At 38.6% G+C, this 16,190-nt stretch overlaps 1 protein-coding gene across 5 annotated transcripts in view; it reads left to right on the forward strand.

Annotated features, from left to right (window-relative positions):
* The first annotated feature begins 390 nt into the window (after window positions 1-390).
* Window positions 391-16,190, forward strand: part of NFXL1 (nuclear transcription factor, X-box binding like 1) — a 52,678-nt gene continuing 36,878 nt past the window's right edge. For 4 of the 5 annotated variants that reach the window (XR_014228600.1, XM_082315977.1, XM_082315978.1 and 1 more), the window contains exons 1-13: window positions 391-630; window positions 1,974-2,144; window positions 2,502-2,611; window positions 4,816-4,949; window positions 6,650-6,828; window positions 6,996-7,157; window positions 7,263-7,363; window positions 8,611-8,725; window positions 9,095-9,219; window positions 10,430-10,552; window positions 11,930-12,020; window positions 15,021-15,141; window positions 15,790-15,946. Coding sequence is in view for 4 of the 5 variants with exons in the window: in XM_082315977.1 (XP_082172103.1) it covers window positions 471-630; window positions 1,974-2,144; window positions 2,502-2,611; window positions 4,816-4,949; window positions 6,650-6,828; window positions 6,996-7,157; window positions 7,263-7,363; window positions 8,611-8,725; window positions 9,095-9,219; window positions 10,430-10,552; window positions 11,930-12,020; window positions 15,021-15,141; window positions 15,790-15,946 (1,749 nt within the window). In the remaining variant the exon portion in view is untranslated. The remainder of the gene's footprint in view (window positions 631-1,973; window positions 2,145-2,501; window positions 2,612-4,815; window positions 4,950-6,649; window positions 6,829-6,995; window positions 7,158-7,262; window positions 7,364-8,610; window positions 8,726-9,094; window positions 9,220-10,429; window positions 10,553-11,929; window positions 12,021-15,020; window positions 15,142-15,789; window positions 15,947-16,190) is intronic. The other variant, XM_082315980.1, reaches the window with a different exon arrangement.

A 16,190-nucleotide genomic window follows, 5' to 3' on the forward strand; every position in this document is an offset into this window, starting at 1 on the left:
CGGCTGCCAGAAAAAGAGCTGAAGCCATTGCTTCTGCGGCCAGAGCGGCAGGCAAAAAGAAATTCAAGCTTTAAGTAAAAGAGATGGACAGACGGGGCATTAGCAGACATTTTCCTGATTCCGGGGCGGGGAAGGGCCTTCCCGCCGCCACGGCGGACGCTCTCCACCGCGGCCTTCCGCCGCCGCCCGGGCGGGGCCAGGCGCCCGCGTGGCGCCCCGGTGCACGCTGGGTGTTGGAGTCCCCAGCCCCCACTTCCGCCCCGCCCGCGCGGGGAGCGCTGGGAGCTGTAGTCGCGCTGCGGCGGGCGCCCACCGGCGTCCCTGCGCCTCCACCGCCGCTTCCGGGCGGAGGGGCCGGGCCGGGGCCGGGCCGGGCTGGGCGGGAGAGCTCGCCCCGGGGCGGCTTCAGCCGGGGTCGTGAGGAGGGGTCGGCCTCTCTCCGCCGCCCCTCGCTCACTGGCGGGGGGGAAATGGAGGCGCCCTGGCGTCAGGGCGGCCGGGGCCGGGGCCGCGCCAGGCCCGCGGACGGGCTCGCCGCCCGCGCTGGGGCGGCTGCCCGGCCCCCGGCCCCGAGGGCCCGCGGCGGTATCTGCGTTGCGGCCGCGGGGATCAGCGGCGAGGGGGCCAGCGGTGAGTGTCGTGTCCTCCCCCCTGCCCCGGCCCGGCCGGGGGCTGCGGGGTCCCGGGCTGGGGAGCCGGCTGCGGCCCGGAGCCCAGCCGGGGCTTGGGGAGCCCCAGGTCGGGGCTCTCCCCGGCGTCGTGGGGAAGGGAGGCGGGCGGGGGGTGCTCGTGTGGCCGGCGGGCCCCGGTCCCTCTCCCTCGCTGCTCGGCGGTAGCGAGCCGCTGCTTCGCCGTGTGCCGCCTGCTGCCTGCAGGCGCCTTCTGGGGGGAAAGGCAGGGGCTGGGGGGCCGCGTCCTCCCCAGGGTGCACAGGCAGTGCCCTTCCAGCAGAATAGTGAAGTATGAAGTAAAGGACGAAGCAGCTGTTTTCCTGCACGGTCGGAAATACCCAGGAGCGTGCTCCCCGCTAGGGACCAGGCAGGGCACCGCGTTGCCCCGGCCTGGGAAAGCTGCCGGCCTCTGGTGCCCCAGGGCTGCTGTGGGTGCAAGTGAATACCCGTGTAGTACTTGGCAGGTAGAGAAGTGCCAAGTACTGAGCTCTTTCAGGTGGCAGCGTAGTTTCTTAAGGAAAGCCCTAAAACTGAACTTGACGGAACCCCAGTAAATATATTGGGTGCAGTAGTCTTATGTGGAAAATTAGGAGGTACTTAAGACCTGTGATCTGCTGAAGACCTTTATATCTCCGTGGTGTGTTACCTTAAAGGCACTTTGGTTTATTATGAACTCTGATAAGTTATATAATTTTTTTCTCCATGTGAGAATCTTCCTCTATTTCACATGCAATAACTTCAAAAAAGCTTATATTAAAATTCCCTGTCACTTTTCGTGTTGCCAGCTGTGAACTAGCATGAGCCCACTATTGCAATAAAGACTTGTTGGATGGAGGGAGATCAATAAAAGTCATAATTTAAAAAGTACCAAGTGCTGGGAGAGGTACCTATAGGGTATCAGCAAATTATAACAATTGCTCTTGTCAAGAATTGCCTGATTTTTTTTTTTCTGCCTCATGCTATGAAAGTTGTGTTTGTGTGGGATGTGTGCGTGGGGTTTTTTTGGAGTATCCTTTTTGTAAAGCAGCATTATAAATGCATATATTCTGGTATGTTTGGTTGGATGTGTCAGCAGTGATTGACAGATAATAATCCCTGCTGTGAATTTTATGGATAATGCACAGTAAAGAAGAAAATCCAATTTATCTCTTCTTGTGTGGTATTGAAAATGTAGCCATGTACTGCCCTTATAACATCAGCAAGCTCGTTAAAGAAAACGACAGTTGAAAGTATGTAGAACTGCATGTGGTGTTATGATTAACTATCATGGTATTAATCATCGTTACTCTGTTCTCTTAATAGAATTATCTTCACAGAAGAAATTTGATGAAATTAAGAAAGCGAATCAGGCTGCAGCAAAAAAGCTAGTTGAAGACCAATTTAGCTCCTCATCTGAAGATGATGATGAAGATGCTGAAGTAAAACAAGGAAAGATTTTGGCCAAAACATTTACCATTTACACCAGTCAAACTGGTAAATTTTTTTCATTTATTGACTTTTATTTTGGTATGAAAGCATAAACAATGCTGTATTATTGGCTGCGTATTACAATTTTTCCATAATTAGAGGGAAAGCACTTTATTCTGATATCTTGTATTAAAAATATTTGTTCCCAGCAGTGCATGCTGGCAGTACTTCTTGCCTTTTTATGCAGAATCAATGATATAGTTTTGAAACTGTCTTAAGTACTTCTAATAATGTGGTTTTGTAATAATATATGACTGGCATCTGCTCAGAGGGAAAAAAAGTATACTTTTACAGCAGTCTCAACATGTACAGAATAGCAGATCAAACATTACTGATTGCTTTAAAAATCTTTATTCATTAAAGATGGAGATGCAAGTGAACTGGAACGTACAAGACAGTACATGAATGAAGCTTTTCAGTCAGGGGCTATGACATGTCTGATCTGCATTGCTTCAGTTAAAAGGAACCAAGCTGTAAGTATTCTACAGTAGTCTTTTAGAATAAAGCAAATATAACTGTCTGAATAACTTGTGTTTAATTATATTACTGAGGTAATTCTTGGGATTGATAGTTTTAAAATGATAGAGTACTAAATGCAACATTTGGCATCTTTGGATTTTTCAAACACTTGAAGAAATAAGTGCTTATATATACGTAGCTTATAATCAGAATGTGTATTTTTTGACAGATGTTTGTTATTGTAATGTAAAATAGTTATTTTTAAATTTTAGAGAGTAGCAGATGAAAAAAAAAGTGCAGGAAGGCCAGTGCTTGCAATGGTGTATTCAATAAGCTATGTTATAGCAAACACCAAAGCAAGAAATACTAGGAAGGTAGGAAATACTCTTGTTAGATTTATAGCAGGGGAGCTAAGATAAACTTCGTTGGTCCGAATGCTGATCAGGTGAAAGAGAAGGGTGGCATGTCTGAGAAGATTGTCTTATTTCATACAGGTACATATTTCATGGGAGCGATTTCAGGACAAATCTTTTTCACTTCTATTGTTATGTATCAACTTTCCTTTGATGTTGACAGGCCCAACCCTGTTTCTGTTAGTTACTTGAATCAAGTACAAGTTTGCAACTGTATGTTTAACATAAAAGGAAAAAAAAGTGCAGAAAATCTTTAACTTCTTATGCTGGATGTACATGGACTTCAAGTATCCAATGAAACTGTAGTCATTAACTTTTTTTTTTTTTTTAAGAAAGAAATGCCGTGTGTTTTGTATGAATTCTTAACATATTTAATCCAAATTTTTTCAGACCTTAACGTATATGTTTAGCTTGATTTTAAAGTTCTGTGTCTCTCGATAGAGTTAATCTCATCTCAGCAGAAGTGAGATGATTTGGCAACTTGGAAGTCTTCTTTTGTAACTCAGTCGTTTGTTAGTTATCTTGAATCTGTAACGATTCAGCCAAGTGTGTTTTTTTACTTAACGTCTCCTGTTTAGCTTTAGTTTTGAGAAGTTAGTTACTGTACTTTTAGAAACTTATATCATTGACTTTGTCCTCTATAAGTTAATGGGGAAATATTCCTTGTTTTCACAGTATAATTTTATAATGATGTCTTAAATTATTAAAAAAAATAACGAAATTAAAACTAACATTTTCTGCTGCGTTTCTCTTACCAAATTGTTATAGCCATTCTAAACTGACAATTTAAGACATCAATGTGTAGAAAGTACCAAAGTAATAAAATTTCATTTCTGTTATTTAAATTGCTTTTTCAGCAGCAGGCTGATATTCTAAGCACAGGATTGTGATTTCACTCCAGAACTGACAAAGAGAAGTACACTGGGAACAAGAAAATGAAGGTTTAGTGATGGAGACAGACTACTGGCAAAATCAACTCTTAAACACACTTGCTTTTAATTCTGTTCCATTTTATACCTCTCTTGCTCTTTGAACAAAAGACACTATGTTGAAAGCCACGCTTCTAATCAAATCTTTTTCTTACTAGCATTCTATATAAATCCTAAAGTTTGAATGGGGGAAAAATCTTTTTGGTACTTTTACTACCAAGATGTCTAGAGACCTAGAGTACGGGAGAGGGAGAGAGGTGGAGGGTGAGCTGTGCTTGTTTAGTCTAGCAGAGAGGAGGCTAAGGGATGATAGGATTGCAGCCTCTGTCTGCTTGGAGTTGTGAAGGTGACTAAAGCCAAAGTCATCTTTGCGGTGACAGGTAGTGTAATGAGGGGCAATGACACACACTGGGGCTTGGGAGGTGCAGACTGGGTACTGGGACGGTAGTATGATACTTGGAGCAGGTTGTCCAGGATGGTTGTGGAGTCCCCATCCTTCAGGATTTTCCAGCTTTGCTAGACAAAGCTGTAACTGAGCTGAGCGAAGTTGGCAGTAGTCTTACTTTTGGCACGAGGTTGTGCTACATGACCTCCAACAGTGTGTTTAAATCAACATTTCTATGATTATATGAGTATTTTGGGCTCCATAAGCCTTGGCAAAAACTTCCCACAGCAGCAGGAAAAAAGATTAAGGTGTGAATCTGTAACGGTAAAACTGCCTGTATTAATCTAACAATAGGTATGATTATCTTTGGAAACCCATTTTTTAATTGGAAAAATAGCAAGCTTGTATTTCTTTAGATATTACCGACGTTCGTCAATGGAAACAGAATAAAACCTAATATAAAGCAATTGGCACTTATATCTGCTCTTTAGGTCTGGAGCTGTTGTGGATGCTTTTGTATATTTCATCTGGTGTGTATCCAAAAGTGGGCTAAGGACAGCCTTTTCCTTGTGTCTTCTCCTTTGACGGATGATGATTTTGGGAAGAAAGATTATCCCTGGCCATGGTGAGCTCTTCATGGTACATTTACAAAGATACTTTTATTGTGAAATGTATGGAACCGGAGTTACTTTAGAAAGGAATGGTACTTGTAAATGACATGCACACCAAAAAAAAAAAAAAAAAAAAGTTTAGAAGGCTGACTTTTCTATTGTTTTTCTGAATTATTTTTAAATTTTCATTAACACGATTCAGGAATATTTCGCAGTGATATTAAAAACCTGCTGCATCAAATTTGTTTTAACCTCTGAGAAGGTAACTTACCTATTATGTGTCTCAGCTACTAATATTTATTTATGAATGCTTTACATATTTGTCACTTTTAAAATAGGCACTGTGAAATAAATAAATTTTAAAAAAACAGTTCTAAAATAGCAAGATTTAGGGATTATTTTTTTTTTGTCTCTGTATAATTCAAGTGTTAAAGCCAGTCTTGCAGTTTTACGTGAGATCATATAAAGAAGGTGGTAATATTGTGACTGCATGAATAATGAAGCTTGCTTTTTCAGTACGTTTGTGTCTGAAAGTTCAGTCAAGGTTTCTCCGTGCATGTTTGATCTATGCTTTATTTGTCCACCTACTTTTATGTGGAAACTTGTAGCAATATCTTTGAGACACAATCGTCTCAAATTTGGTTGAAAGTGCCTGGTGGATTCAAAAGCTCTCTTAATGTGGGATCTCAGAGAGCAGGTTTGCTTAGGAAATAAGGTATAAAATTGTTGGCTCGCAGTGTCTCAAGTTGATAATGCTTATTCTACTACAAACTAGTTTGGTGTTTAAGCATAATGTTTGTAATGAAGAAATTTCAAGGTGAATGTATTTTATTTAACATTTAAGCACATGATAAAACTGTGCAGTCACTATGGAGAAATGGTTTATGGCCTGTAATCTATTATACAGGGGCAAATTGGCATTTTATTTGATAAAAATGAGTACATAGGTCTTTTAAAGCCCCTATTCTTCTCTGAGGAGGCACTCCTTGTCTGTTGTCTTTTCCCATTGTAGCCAGAAATGGGAGCTGCTTTGTTTCTCCTTCCTTGTGTTGCCTCCCTTGTCCATGGTTTGCACCTGAAAGCCTTTAAGGCCTGTGGCACTAACAAGTTCCAGGCCTTTGGTACCTGTCTACCTTTAGGAATAATGTATTTTTTAATATCTGACACGATCAAGGATAACAAATAAAGGTGTGCATCTTATAATATCTAAGATGCTGAACTGATAGAACCTAAAATCTTTCAGATAAAATTTTATTATGCATAGTTTTAATAACATCACTAAATCTTGTTTTACATAGCTTAAAAATCGCTACAGGTAAACCCCTGTTTTTTAATCTCTTTTTTTTGATTGGTTCTGTTTAAGTAGGTTAACTCTTTGTTGCATACATTCCTTTGGTATCACTTGATGTAAAAATTGTTCTGTATGCTTGCTACACTGAATTTTTTTGTATGTATTCTTAGAGAAAAAAGACTGCAGTGATAGGACAATTCCTTAGACATTCCAGTGAACGTATTGTAACATCTGACACATAGAAAGACCTTTATTGTATATTATAAATTTAATTATGTTGTTATTGGTTACAGTAGTTGTAAAAATGTTAACTGGTAGCCTGGTAACAATCTTAGGAAACCGAAATGATAAAAACTGCTTTTCTTTTTTGAAAATTCTTCCAAAAATTCCTTTTCTTCTCACTCCCTTTTTCCCTTGTTGTAGTCCAAAATGTAGGTTTGAATACAAACGGTCTGAAACTCCCAGTAGGTATTACTGTTACTGTGGAAAAGTGGAGAATCCAACAGTGGACCCATGGCTGGTGCCTCACTCCTGTGGTCAGATATGTGAGAGGGAATTCAAACCTCCTTGTGGTCATAAATGTTTACTGCTTTGTCATCCAGGTAAATCCATTGCGTCTCTTGGTTGTATGACTGGTATTTATGTAGCTGTTACACAGTTTTAATTAAAATCTGCTAACTATATTTAAAATTCTCAGAGTAAATCAGATGTAGTCAAGGCTGCATTTGCTGAGTGGCCATTAGCGAGGTGTTCTTTTTCCTGTACTTAGGACCCTGTCCGCCTTGCCCAAAGATGGTCACGACAACCTGTCACTGTAAGAAAGCTAAACCAGTGCCCCGAAGGTGCAGTGCCAAGGAATGGTCATGTCGCCTGCCGTGTGGACGAACATTGCTGTGTGGACAACACGCTTGTGAGAATGCCTGTCACGCAGGTAGACCTGCCTTCTTAAACTTCAGAGGAGTAGTTGTTTTAATTGTTAAGATACATCATTCTTTTGCAATTCCTACTCTCAATTTCACTTTGCAATTACGTACAGGAGATTGTCAGCCTTGTCCACGAGTCAGTAAACAACTGTGCATCTGTGGCAGACAGACAGCAGAAAGGCTTTGTGCAAGTCCTCAGTGGCAGTGTGATCAGGTATGTTGAAGCTGTCCTTTTTAGCTTCTTTCTCATTTTTATAAAATTTGATTACTCATTGTATTAAGGATTGGAAAAACTGATTCAGTAAGAAAATAATTTTATTTTTTAGGTTTTGAAAGTGCAGTCAACAATGTAAGCGGCAGTGTTTGAGAATGGATCTACTTGGTGGCCCAGTTAATTTCTGACAGTAGTTAAAATGTTACTGTTCTGGAATTGTGCTAGGGTTAAGCTAGAAGTGAATTTGACCTTGTATATTCTGTTTTCTTGTACTTGAGGTTGAAATTTCAGTTGCTGTCTTCAAAAATAAGCATGAATCCACAGCTTAGTAGATAAGAGTTTCATGCTTATTTACTTCTAGTGACTGTAACAGAATGAAAGCTTTGAGATTCATTCTTTGAAGTATATTTGCAGCTCATTCCCAGGACCAAGGCAATGGATTGACAGACTGTAAAAACTAAAAATAATTTAAAAAATTAAGTGGTGGGGGGAGGTTGCACCAGGAGGTGCAATCGTTATGATTCCAGTAAGAAAGGCACTCAGCCTCTGTAAAATCTGAATTAAAATGTGATTTATGTCAGCTAACACTATAGAGAAATGGAGTATAATATAAATAATAGTATGGCCCTTTAGATGCTGGGAACCCCAAGCTGTGCAGCATTGAATGGGCCTCTGATCCATGCGCAGCATGCAGTGCAGTCCCCATCTGTAAAAAGGGTTACCCCATTTTGGTCATTGAAGCTATTGTAGGATTTTGTTACAAGAAAGCAACTCTATTTATCATTTCTACGGTCAAACAGACAGGATGTTCAGATGAGAACTTCTTGCTGCACTTTTAGATAAAGGCAAGGACACGCAGGTGGCATAAGCGCTGGTACCAAGTGGGAGCTGCCTCCAATCTCCTCTGCTACAATAAGTTTATTCTGTGGCCAAGGGATATGTGCAGCACAACACCGACCTGAAGGCCAAGCTGTACGTGCAGCACAGCACAGGCCTGGGACTACTCAGGTTAACTGTTCTGTGAACCACTAACTCCTCAGTATACAGTGGTCTTCCAGTCAGGATCACTGCAGGGGTGATCAGTTTTATTTGGCAAACTCAGAAAATATAAGATTTGTTAACAAAATTCAGAAAAAGTTAAATTCCATCCAGATGTGTCTTGCCCCTAGTTTTTCCCCTTGGGTTGCTTTGTCTTGGTATGTAGTTCTGTTACATTGCATTCACTTGGTTTCCTCTGAGTTTTCCAGGTGTGTGGGAAACCTTTGCCTTGTGGTAATCACACATGTGAACAAGTTTGTCATGCTGGTCCCTGTGGAGACTGTCCTCGTTCTGGGAAAAGGGCCTGTCCATGTGAAAAATCAAGTAAGTGTTTTGTTTGTTTGTTTGTTTGTTTGTTTAAAATAAGATAAATCTAAAAAAAAAAAAAAAAGTCATCCAGGCTTTGACAGTCCGTAGTTTAGGTTAATTCTGCAGGGCAGGGTCCATAAAAAGTTCTTACAAAGAGTGAACTGTGACAGCTTATATTAACTTTTTTGCTTAATTCTTTCAAAGCTTTATTTAGTACCAGGGGTTTAATTGGCAATGTGAGTAAATGAATAATTCTAGAGAAGCTTTTAAAAAAAATGAAAGAGAATTGGCATTGGAAGTCATATTACACAGTGCATTTTTTTTTTTCTGAATATTTTGGCTTTTTTTCTAAGGGTTTGCTTGTACTTCTCTCTCTTCATCTAGAGTTTACATTGCCTTGTACAGAGGATGTGCCCACCTGTGGTGATAGTTGTGACAAAGTTCTGGAATGTGGCATCCATAGATGTTCACAGCGCTGTCATCGAGGTCCCTGTGAAATATGCAGACAGGTTAGTCTTACTGTAGCAGGCTCACATTTTGTTAGGGTTTTTAAACACTATATGCCTGGAACAGTGCAAGTCTCCTGAGGAAAATGAAGTCATATCTACCACAAAATCTATTACTTTCTGTTCATTAAAAGCAACACACTTTTTCCCTATCCCCCTTCCACCCCAACACAATTCTGAATTAATAGTTGAGCATTATATATCTGAATGGAGGCATAGATGAGGGTTTTATTGTTTTGGGTTGTTTCTGTTTTGTGTTTTTTTTTTTTTAATTAATTATGCCCTAAAAGACACTTAATTTTTTCGCCAGCTCTTCTAGCTTCCTTGCTGCTTTGTCATCTTATGCTATTTCTTCATTAGTGAAATGGAAGATGCTGTAACATAACATTATTTCCTTGTTAGTAAGAAAATAATATTTTGCTCTGCTCTAAATATCTACGGAGCTTCTGTGGTGTGCTGGTTTTGGCTGGGATAGAGATAATTTTCTTCGTAGTAGCTAGTGTGAGCCTATGTTTTGGATTTGTGCTGGAAACAGTGTTGATAATACAGGGATGTTTTAGTTATTGCTGAGCAGTGCTTACACAGAGTCAAGGCCTTTTCTGCTCTCCCCCATCCCGCTGCGGGGGGAGTGAGCAAGCAGCTGTGTGGTGCTTAGCTGTCCACTGGGTTAAACCACAACATGTGGTCTAGCCTATAAAGCTGTTGCTCTGTCTGCTCGGTTTTCTCTTCCTGAACCAGCTTTGGGTACAAAGTCTTTGGGGAAAGTAGTTAGTACATGATAGCTGGGATGAAGGTCAGATAAACCTGCTCACCTACTACTTAAATTATCTGTATACATGATGGATTAATCTAACTTATTATGCAGGAGAGGTACTTTTTTGTCTGAATTTGTTTTGCATTTATGCTTGACATCTTGCACCACACACTTGAGTTGGTTCACTTGAAGTGGCTTCCCTCTTGGTGAGACCAAGGCTACAGTGAGGTGCTGTCTAGAGCACAGTGTTTGCAATACCGACACAAGGTCCCCAAGTAATTATTGCACAGATAGGTAATCTGCTCAGAGCATGTGATATACTTCCTGTTGCGATAGAGTATCGTAATGTTACTCTCCCATGAATTTTTCTTTACAGCTAGTAGGAGAACATTTTCTTTTCCACTTTTTTTTTTTTTGGTGTTAAAAATACCCTGCTTTTTTCCCTATCTTGCTGCCCAGGAAGTTGAAAAACAGTGTCGCTGTGGAAAGCACACTAAACGCATGCCATGTCATAAGCCATACCTGTGTGAAACAAAGTGTACTAAAATTCGTGATTGCCAAAAGCACCAATGTAGGAGAAAGGTAAGTGTTCAGAGATAATATTTCTCAAGTGTATTGTTTAGATAACTTTTTTTAAATTTAGATATAATATTTTATATTATATACAAATCACATCAATCTGTTGTTCCACCTCATGTTATTGTATAGAAAGAGGAATTTTCTTCAATGTCATTCAAATTAGTTTACAATGTACCAGAATTCTCTGAACAGCATGTCACCAAGAAAACCTCAGTGGCCTTAAGAACTGGGAGGGGATTCTGACAACTTTCCAGTTCCAGAAGGCAGTTTTGCTTTCAGATCCTTGAGTAGTTACTGATGCTTTATGCATTCTGGAGTAGTTAAATCCATTTATTTCCTTATTTGTAGGAAGAGCTGGGAATATCTCATAACTCTGTAAGGGACACACTCTTATTTTTGACAACGCAGCATCCCACCCCACTTTCTAATATGCATAGCTCCAAAGAGCAGTGGTCTGACAATTGGGAATTTGAGTTTTGTTTCCTTCTCATTTGAAGTCAAAGGAATGATTGATAGCTCAGATTTGTATTTTCAGTTTATTGATTCAAGAAGGTCTGAAAGTTGCCTGCTATGTGTGAATTAAGACATTACGAAAGCTCGACTTGTTACCACAAAGAGGCATGAAAAATACAGTTTTGTTCTTAGGTATTTTTGAGTATTATTATTACAGTGAATTTACTTTATGTGAAAAGATGGCAAAACAAGTAAATGCAATCTTGTTATCTCTACTTCATGCTAAAATATCCAGGTTTCTCTCCCTAATTGCCATCCTTCTTATACAGTTTGGAAGGAGGGTACCTTTCAAGTTTATAGAAAAGATGGCGTTTTCTCCTGACCTGGTATCCACCAGTGTGGTGGTGGTGTGATGTGTTCCGATTCCTGCACATTACTACTTTATCTAAGAACAGAAAGTAGATAGCTGATTCTAAAGTTATCTTACCTTTACTACAAAGCTAAAAGGTGTTTAAAACATTTTTGTGCCAGGGATGATATAGTATAAAAGTGGAAGAAATTGCAGAGTAATTGGGCAAACTGTTGGATATTCTACATGTAATCTTCTGAAATTATTTCGGATTAAAATATTACAAGAATTTGAACTTTTAAAATGTTCTTATGGTTTTTGGAAGCCCTCTGCCTTTTGAGTTTATTGAAATGATGCTTTCAAATATGTGTTTTATTGTTAGTTTATAATTTAAAATTTTTAAAACAACTTTACAGATGACCTTCTTTCTATACCTGGCATGAATTTGAGGAAATTTGACTAAATTGCATGAAAATTCTTTTAACAAGCATTGAAAAAATGAGATAGTAGAAGAGGGCAAATTCATACCAGAAATGTTTAAGTTTTCAGTTATATAGAGTATATATTTTTTTCAATAGTGCTGTTCTGGAAACTGTCCACCTTGTGATCAAGTCTGTGGGCGGACTCTAGGCTGTAGAAATCACAAATGTCCTTCAGGCTGCCACAGAGGTAAGAAGAGGTGAAAGATCCCCGTAGTGATGGAATATTGTTTGTTTTTGCCAAACTTCGTGCTTGCATGACTCTGTGTGATGCTTAATGAATTCTCTCCCTTGTTGCATGTGGGCTTTTTGTGGGGGCAATGTGTTTGAAAAGTTTTTAGTGCTGGTTAGTGCTTAAGGACTTACATAATGACGACCTTAGTTTTTACCTGGTAATTTTGCTTAGCATTGTTCCTGTGAAAATGCTCTGTCCCCTTTCTAGCTGCTTAATTCAAAATCCATAGCTTGACTTTTTTTCCCAAATAATTCTGTTCACTGAATATGCATAACAAAGTCCAACTACATATAGAAATTACTGTGCTGGTTGAGTCCGGATGGTTTTTAAAAATCCTAGAATACAATGTATGATATGAGTGGGCTTAAAATAAAAATAAAAAAAAAAAGATGGAATTTGAATGCATATTGTTATCTTACTGGTAAAAGAGAAAATAAGAACTTGTTACTGACTATATGAAGGATAACAAAAAAGTTTACTTCTGCATCCAGTGACCTTGGTTAAAAAGATGCTGAAAACGGCCAAAATTACCTGGCAGCTCTTATCCTGGCCAATTGCTTTGACATTCACTTGGTAGGGGATGAAACTGGAATGACTGAAAAAGTGGCTGCCCTCTCAGCAATTTTCCCCACAGAAGCTGCTGCCCTGCTGAAACAGCAGCCGAGTAGCCTATGTGATTTCCCTTAGTATTCTGAACTATAAACTGCAACAACTCAGGAAATAATTCACAACTTGTTCAGCCAATCTTGCTTTTGAGGCAGGGATTCTGAAGAGGACAGGACAGGTAAATGTGGCAGTTGTCTCAGTTAACTTGCTATTAAATCTGTCACCACAAACTAGTAGTTTGTTTTTTCTCTGTTAACTGTGCCCCTTCTCTTCTTCCCCTTCCTTTCTTCTTCCTCCCCTGTACCCCTCCAAAATCCTGGAAATACATTTTTTTTTTTCTTTTTTTTTTTTTTTGTCCTGTCAGAAGAAAACTGGTAACGTTGTTTTTCTGCATTGGTTTAGTTGATAACTAAATCACAGAATAAAATTCTGGTTGGAAAACTAAGGAGCTAATGCTGCATTATAGGAGAAACTTTCACATTGAATAGCTATTTATATTTGATACTACTTGTATCTTACAGCCTGGCTAAAAGTGACAACGATTTCTAATAACTAACAGCAGTATAAAAATAATAAAGCAGTGCCTATAAGAAAATGAAAGTGAACTTTGAGAATGTAAATATCAAATATATACACTTTAAAGTGTATGTAATTTATCAAAACAGTACAATTGTCAATATTTAAGTGCTAACTCTTGGCAAAAGTTGCATCTAATGAAGCTAATAACTATGATATCAGGTGATAAATTTAGAAAAGAAAATAACTTGCGTGCTTTAACAAATTACAGTCTAATACAATTTGTAATATCTTGTCAGTTTTTTTGAAAATATTCCTAATAAAGGCAATGATTTTGATTTCAAAATATTTATATTCATGTGTTTCTCCTTATACACCAATATTTTAATAGCTGCTGGAAGTTTATGATTAATTATTTTATCTTCAGTATGTAATACCAGGTCAGGTTAATTTTGCAGTGAGCTGCCAGATCTTAGCGACCCCTAATGTTGAAGGAAATAGTACTCCTCCTAGAAAATAACTTGCCAGATCAGGTCCTTTAAAAAGTACCTGGTCTCAGAATTGTTAGATGTTGCTGATAATAAGCACTTGGCCTTTAGCGGGGGTTCCTGAAAAAAGGTAACTTAATCTATTCTGTTTGTGGTTTGATTTTTTTCTTAAGTACTTAGTCATGCTTGCTGAAATTTAGAATGTGTTGCCAGGGAATAGAAATGTTTTGTTTCCTACTATAGTATGTTATAACACTTGATTTGAGAACAGTGTGCTCTCACTTTAACTTCAGACTTATAAGTAATCTCTGCCCTTTCATCTTTTTGAGAATGTAGGCAGTTGTCTTCATTAATAGAATATTTAAGTAAATAAAACTTAAAACATATTAGCCACTCTGGACAGCATAACTTTAGACCTTCAGTTTCTTTTGTAAAAGTAGCTGTTTACGTGTGCTGATAATATATTATAATTTAATTTGCTTTGCAATATGAAGACTTCCATCCTTTTCTCTTCAGCAGCCATTTTTCATTGAGAGATCCGCTTCTTGAAGCGTGGCTTCTCAGATCCTGCTAACAAGTCAGAATTGCTTAAAAAGTTGTGCTGTGGGTAATGCTTTCAAAGCATTGCTTTCTTTAAAGTTTCAGAATGCAACATGATTAGTAAGCCAAAATCCCACATCTAAATTTGCTTTTTTTAGAAGGTGCATATCCTTACTGTTAATTACTTAATAATAAAACTTAGCAGTTGGTAGTTGATGAAGAAATAGTGTAGGAGAGCTATAAATTAAAACAGATATTTTACAGATCTTTTTTTAAATGTATCAGGTTAGTAGCATGAGTAACTCTATAAAGGAGGAGGATCTTTTCAAGAAAGCATTAATTATACATAGAGGATGAACATTTCTTTAATATTGTACAAAATCTGCAAAACTTTATTGTACCAGTTTTTCAATGTCTCTTTTCTATCTTTTGAGTATAGATGAAAGATGACATGTCTTCATATCTATGTAAGACTAAAATAGAAATAGCAGATATTTAAGTGGTGTGTGATCCAAATGACTGGGCTTTAATAATGCTGACTTCTTTTTAAAATGTGTTTCTAGCTTGATACCAGTTAACAACTGTAGAATAATCAAGATTAGTATTACTATTCTTTAAGAATGGTGAAATTCTCTTTCCCAAGAGGGATTTGAAACTAAGCAGAAATTAAAAATTAATAGCCATCTATTATTTAGATCAAACAGAATAGGAGAATTCCTGGGCATATTCAGAGTTATGTTAGTTACCATGTTTTATAATCAGTAGCTTATTCAGATTATCATATTGTTAATATATTTATTTTTAGGTAGTTGTAATCCATGTCCAGAGACTGTAGATGTGAAATGTAATTGTGGAAAAACTGTCATTAAAGTGCCCTGTGGCAGAGAGCGCACCATCAAACCTCCCAAATGCAAACAGCTGTGCAGGTCAGTATAGAAAGTGTGTGTGTTTCCAGTTCTTCAGTGGAGTTTAAGGTGTCCTTAAAGAAAGTAGTAAAATATAACTTTAAAAGGCAAAACCTATTCCTTTAATATGATTACAGATATTACTTACCAGTTTTCTGTATTCTTGATTATGCAGATGGAGATTAGCCATAATCCTTCCTATCAAACAACACTTTGATGCTGTGGTTTCGTGAGCAGCTTGCTGCTGTCAAGGGGGAGGTTCTGTCCCACCAGGCACTTCTAATTCTGTAGTCCCACTCCCTTCTTCAAGTCACCTCTGGTACATTTTGAAGCACCTCCATGAGGCAGTTTACCTAGAAAACTTGACTAGCAAAATGAAAAAGGAGAATATTTTCTGCTGGGATGTAGCAAGATTACTTAGCGCAGAATAGAATTAGGATTGCAATAGTGGTTTGAATATGCAAACCCAACTTTGATTTTAATTTAATTTAGAACTCCTGTATAATTTTACTGTGATATTATCCACTGCTGAAGGTGAGAAGTAAACTAATTTGGAAAAAAAACCAAACTTGTTCATCTCAATTCTTTGTATTTTGATCATAATTGTGCAGTGACTGTAACTTCAAATTTCTTGCTGTCATATTGATTCATTCTTGGATTTTACTTCAGTCGACCACCTACCTGTCACCACTCTACACAGGAGAAACACTATTGTCACTTTGGTCGCTGTCCTCCGTGTCGTCAGTCCTGCCAGAAAACGTTAGCGTGTGGTCATTTGTGCCCTGTTTCCTGCCATGATGAAGCACTTGTGAGGCAAACTGGCTTAGTAAGTAAATAGTGAAAAATGGTGTGTTATTTGTGTTCTGAAGAATGAGCAACAATTGTTTGACCTTAATCTGGTGTTGGAGGCTTTTGGAGTTCAGAGTAAATAAATAATCAAGCACAGAGTTATGCATACTGCTTAACCAAGAAACTAAGTGGTTCTAGCTCCTTTGTTGCAATCTAATTAATTTTGTAATAGCATAATTGAATGTGCAGTTTTCAGCAGTTATAATTACTCAAGAAACTGT

The sequence above is a fragment of the Platalea leucorodia genome (assembly GCF_965183815.1).
Source record: "Platalea leucorodia genome assembly, chromosome: 6".
In the NCBI taxonomy this organism is placed as follows: Eukaryota; Metazoa; Chordata; class Aves; order Pelecaniformes; family Threskiornithidae; genus Platalea; species Platalea leucorodia.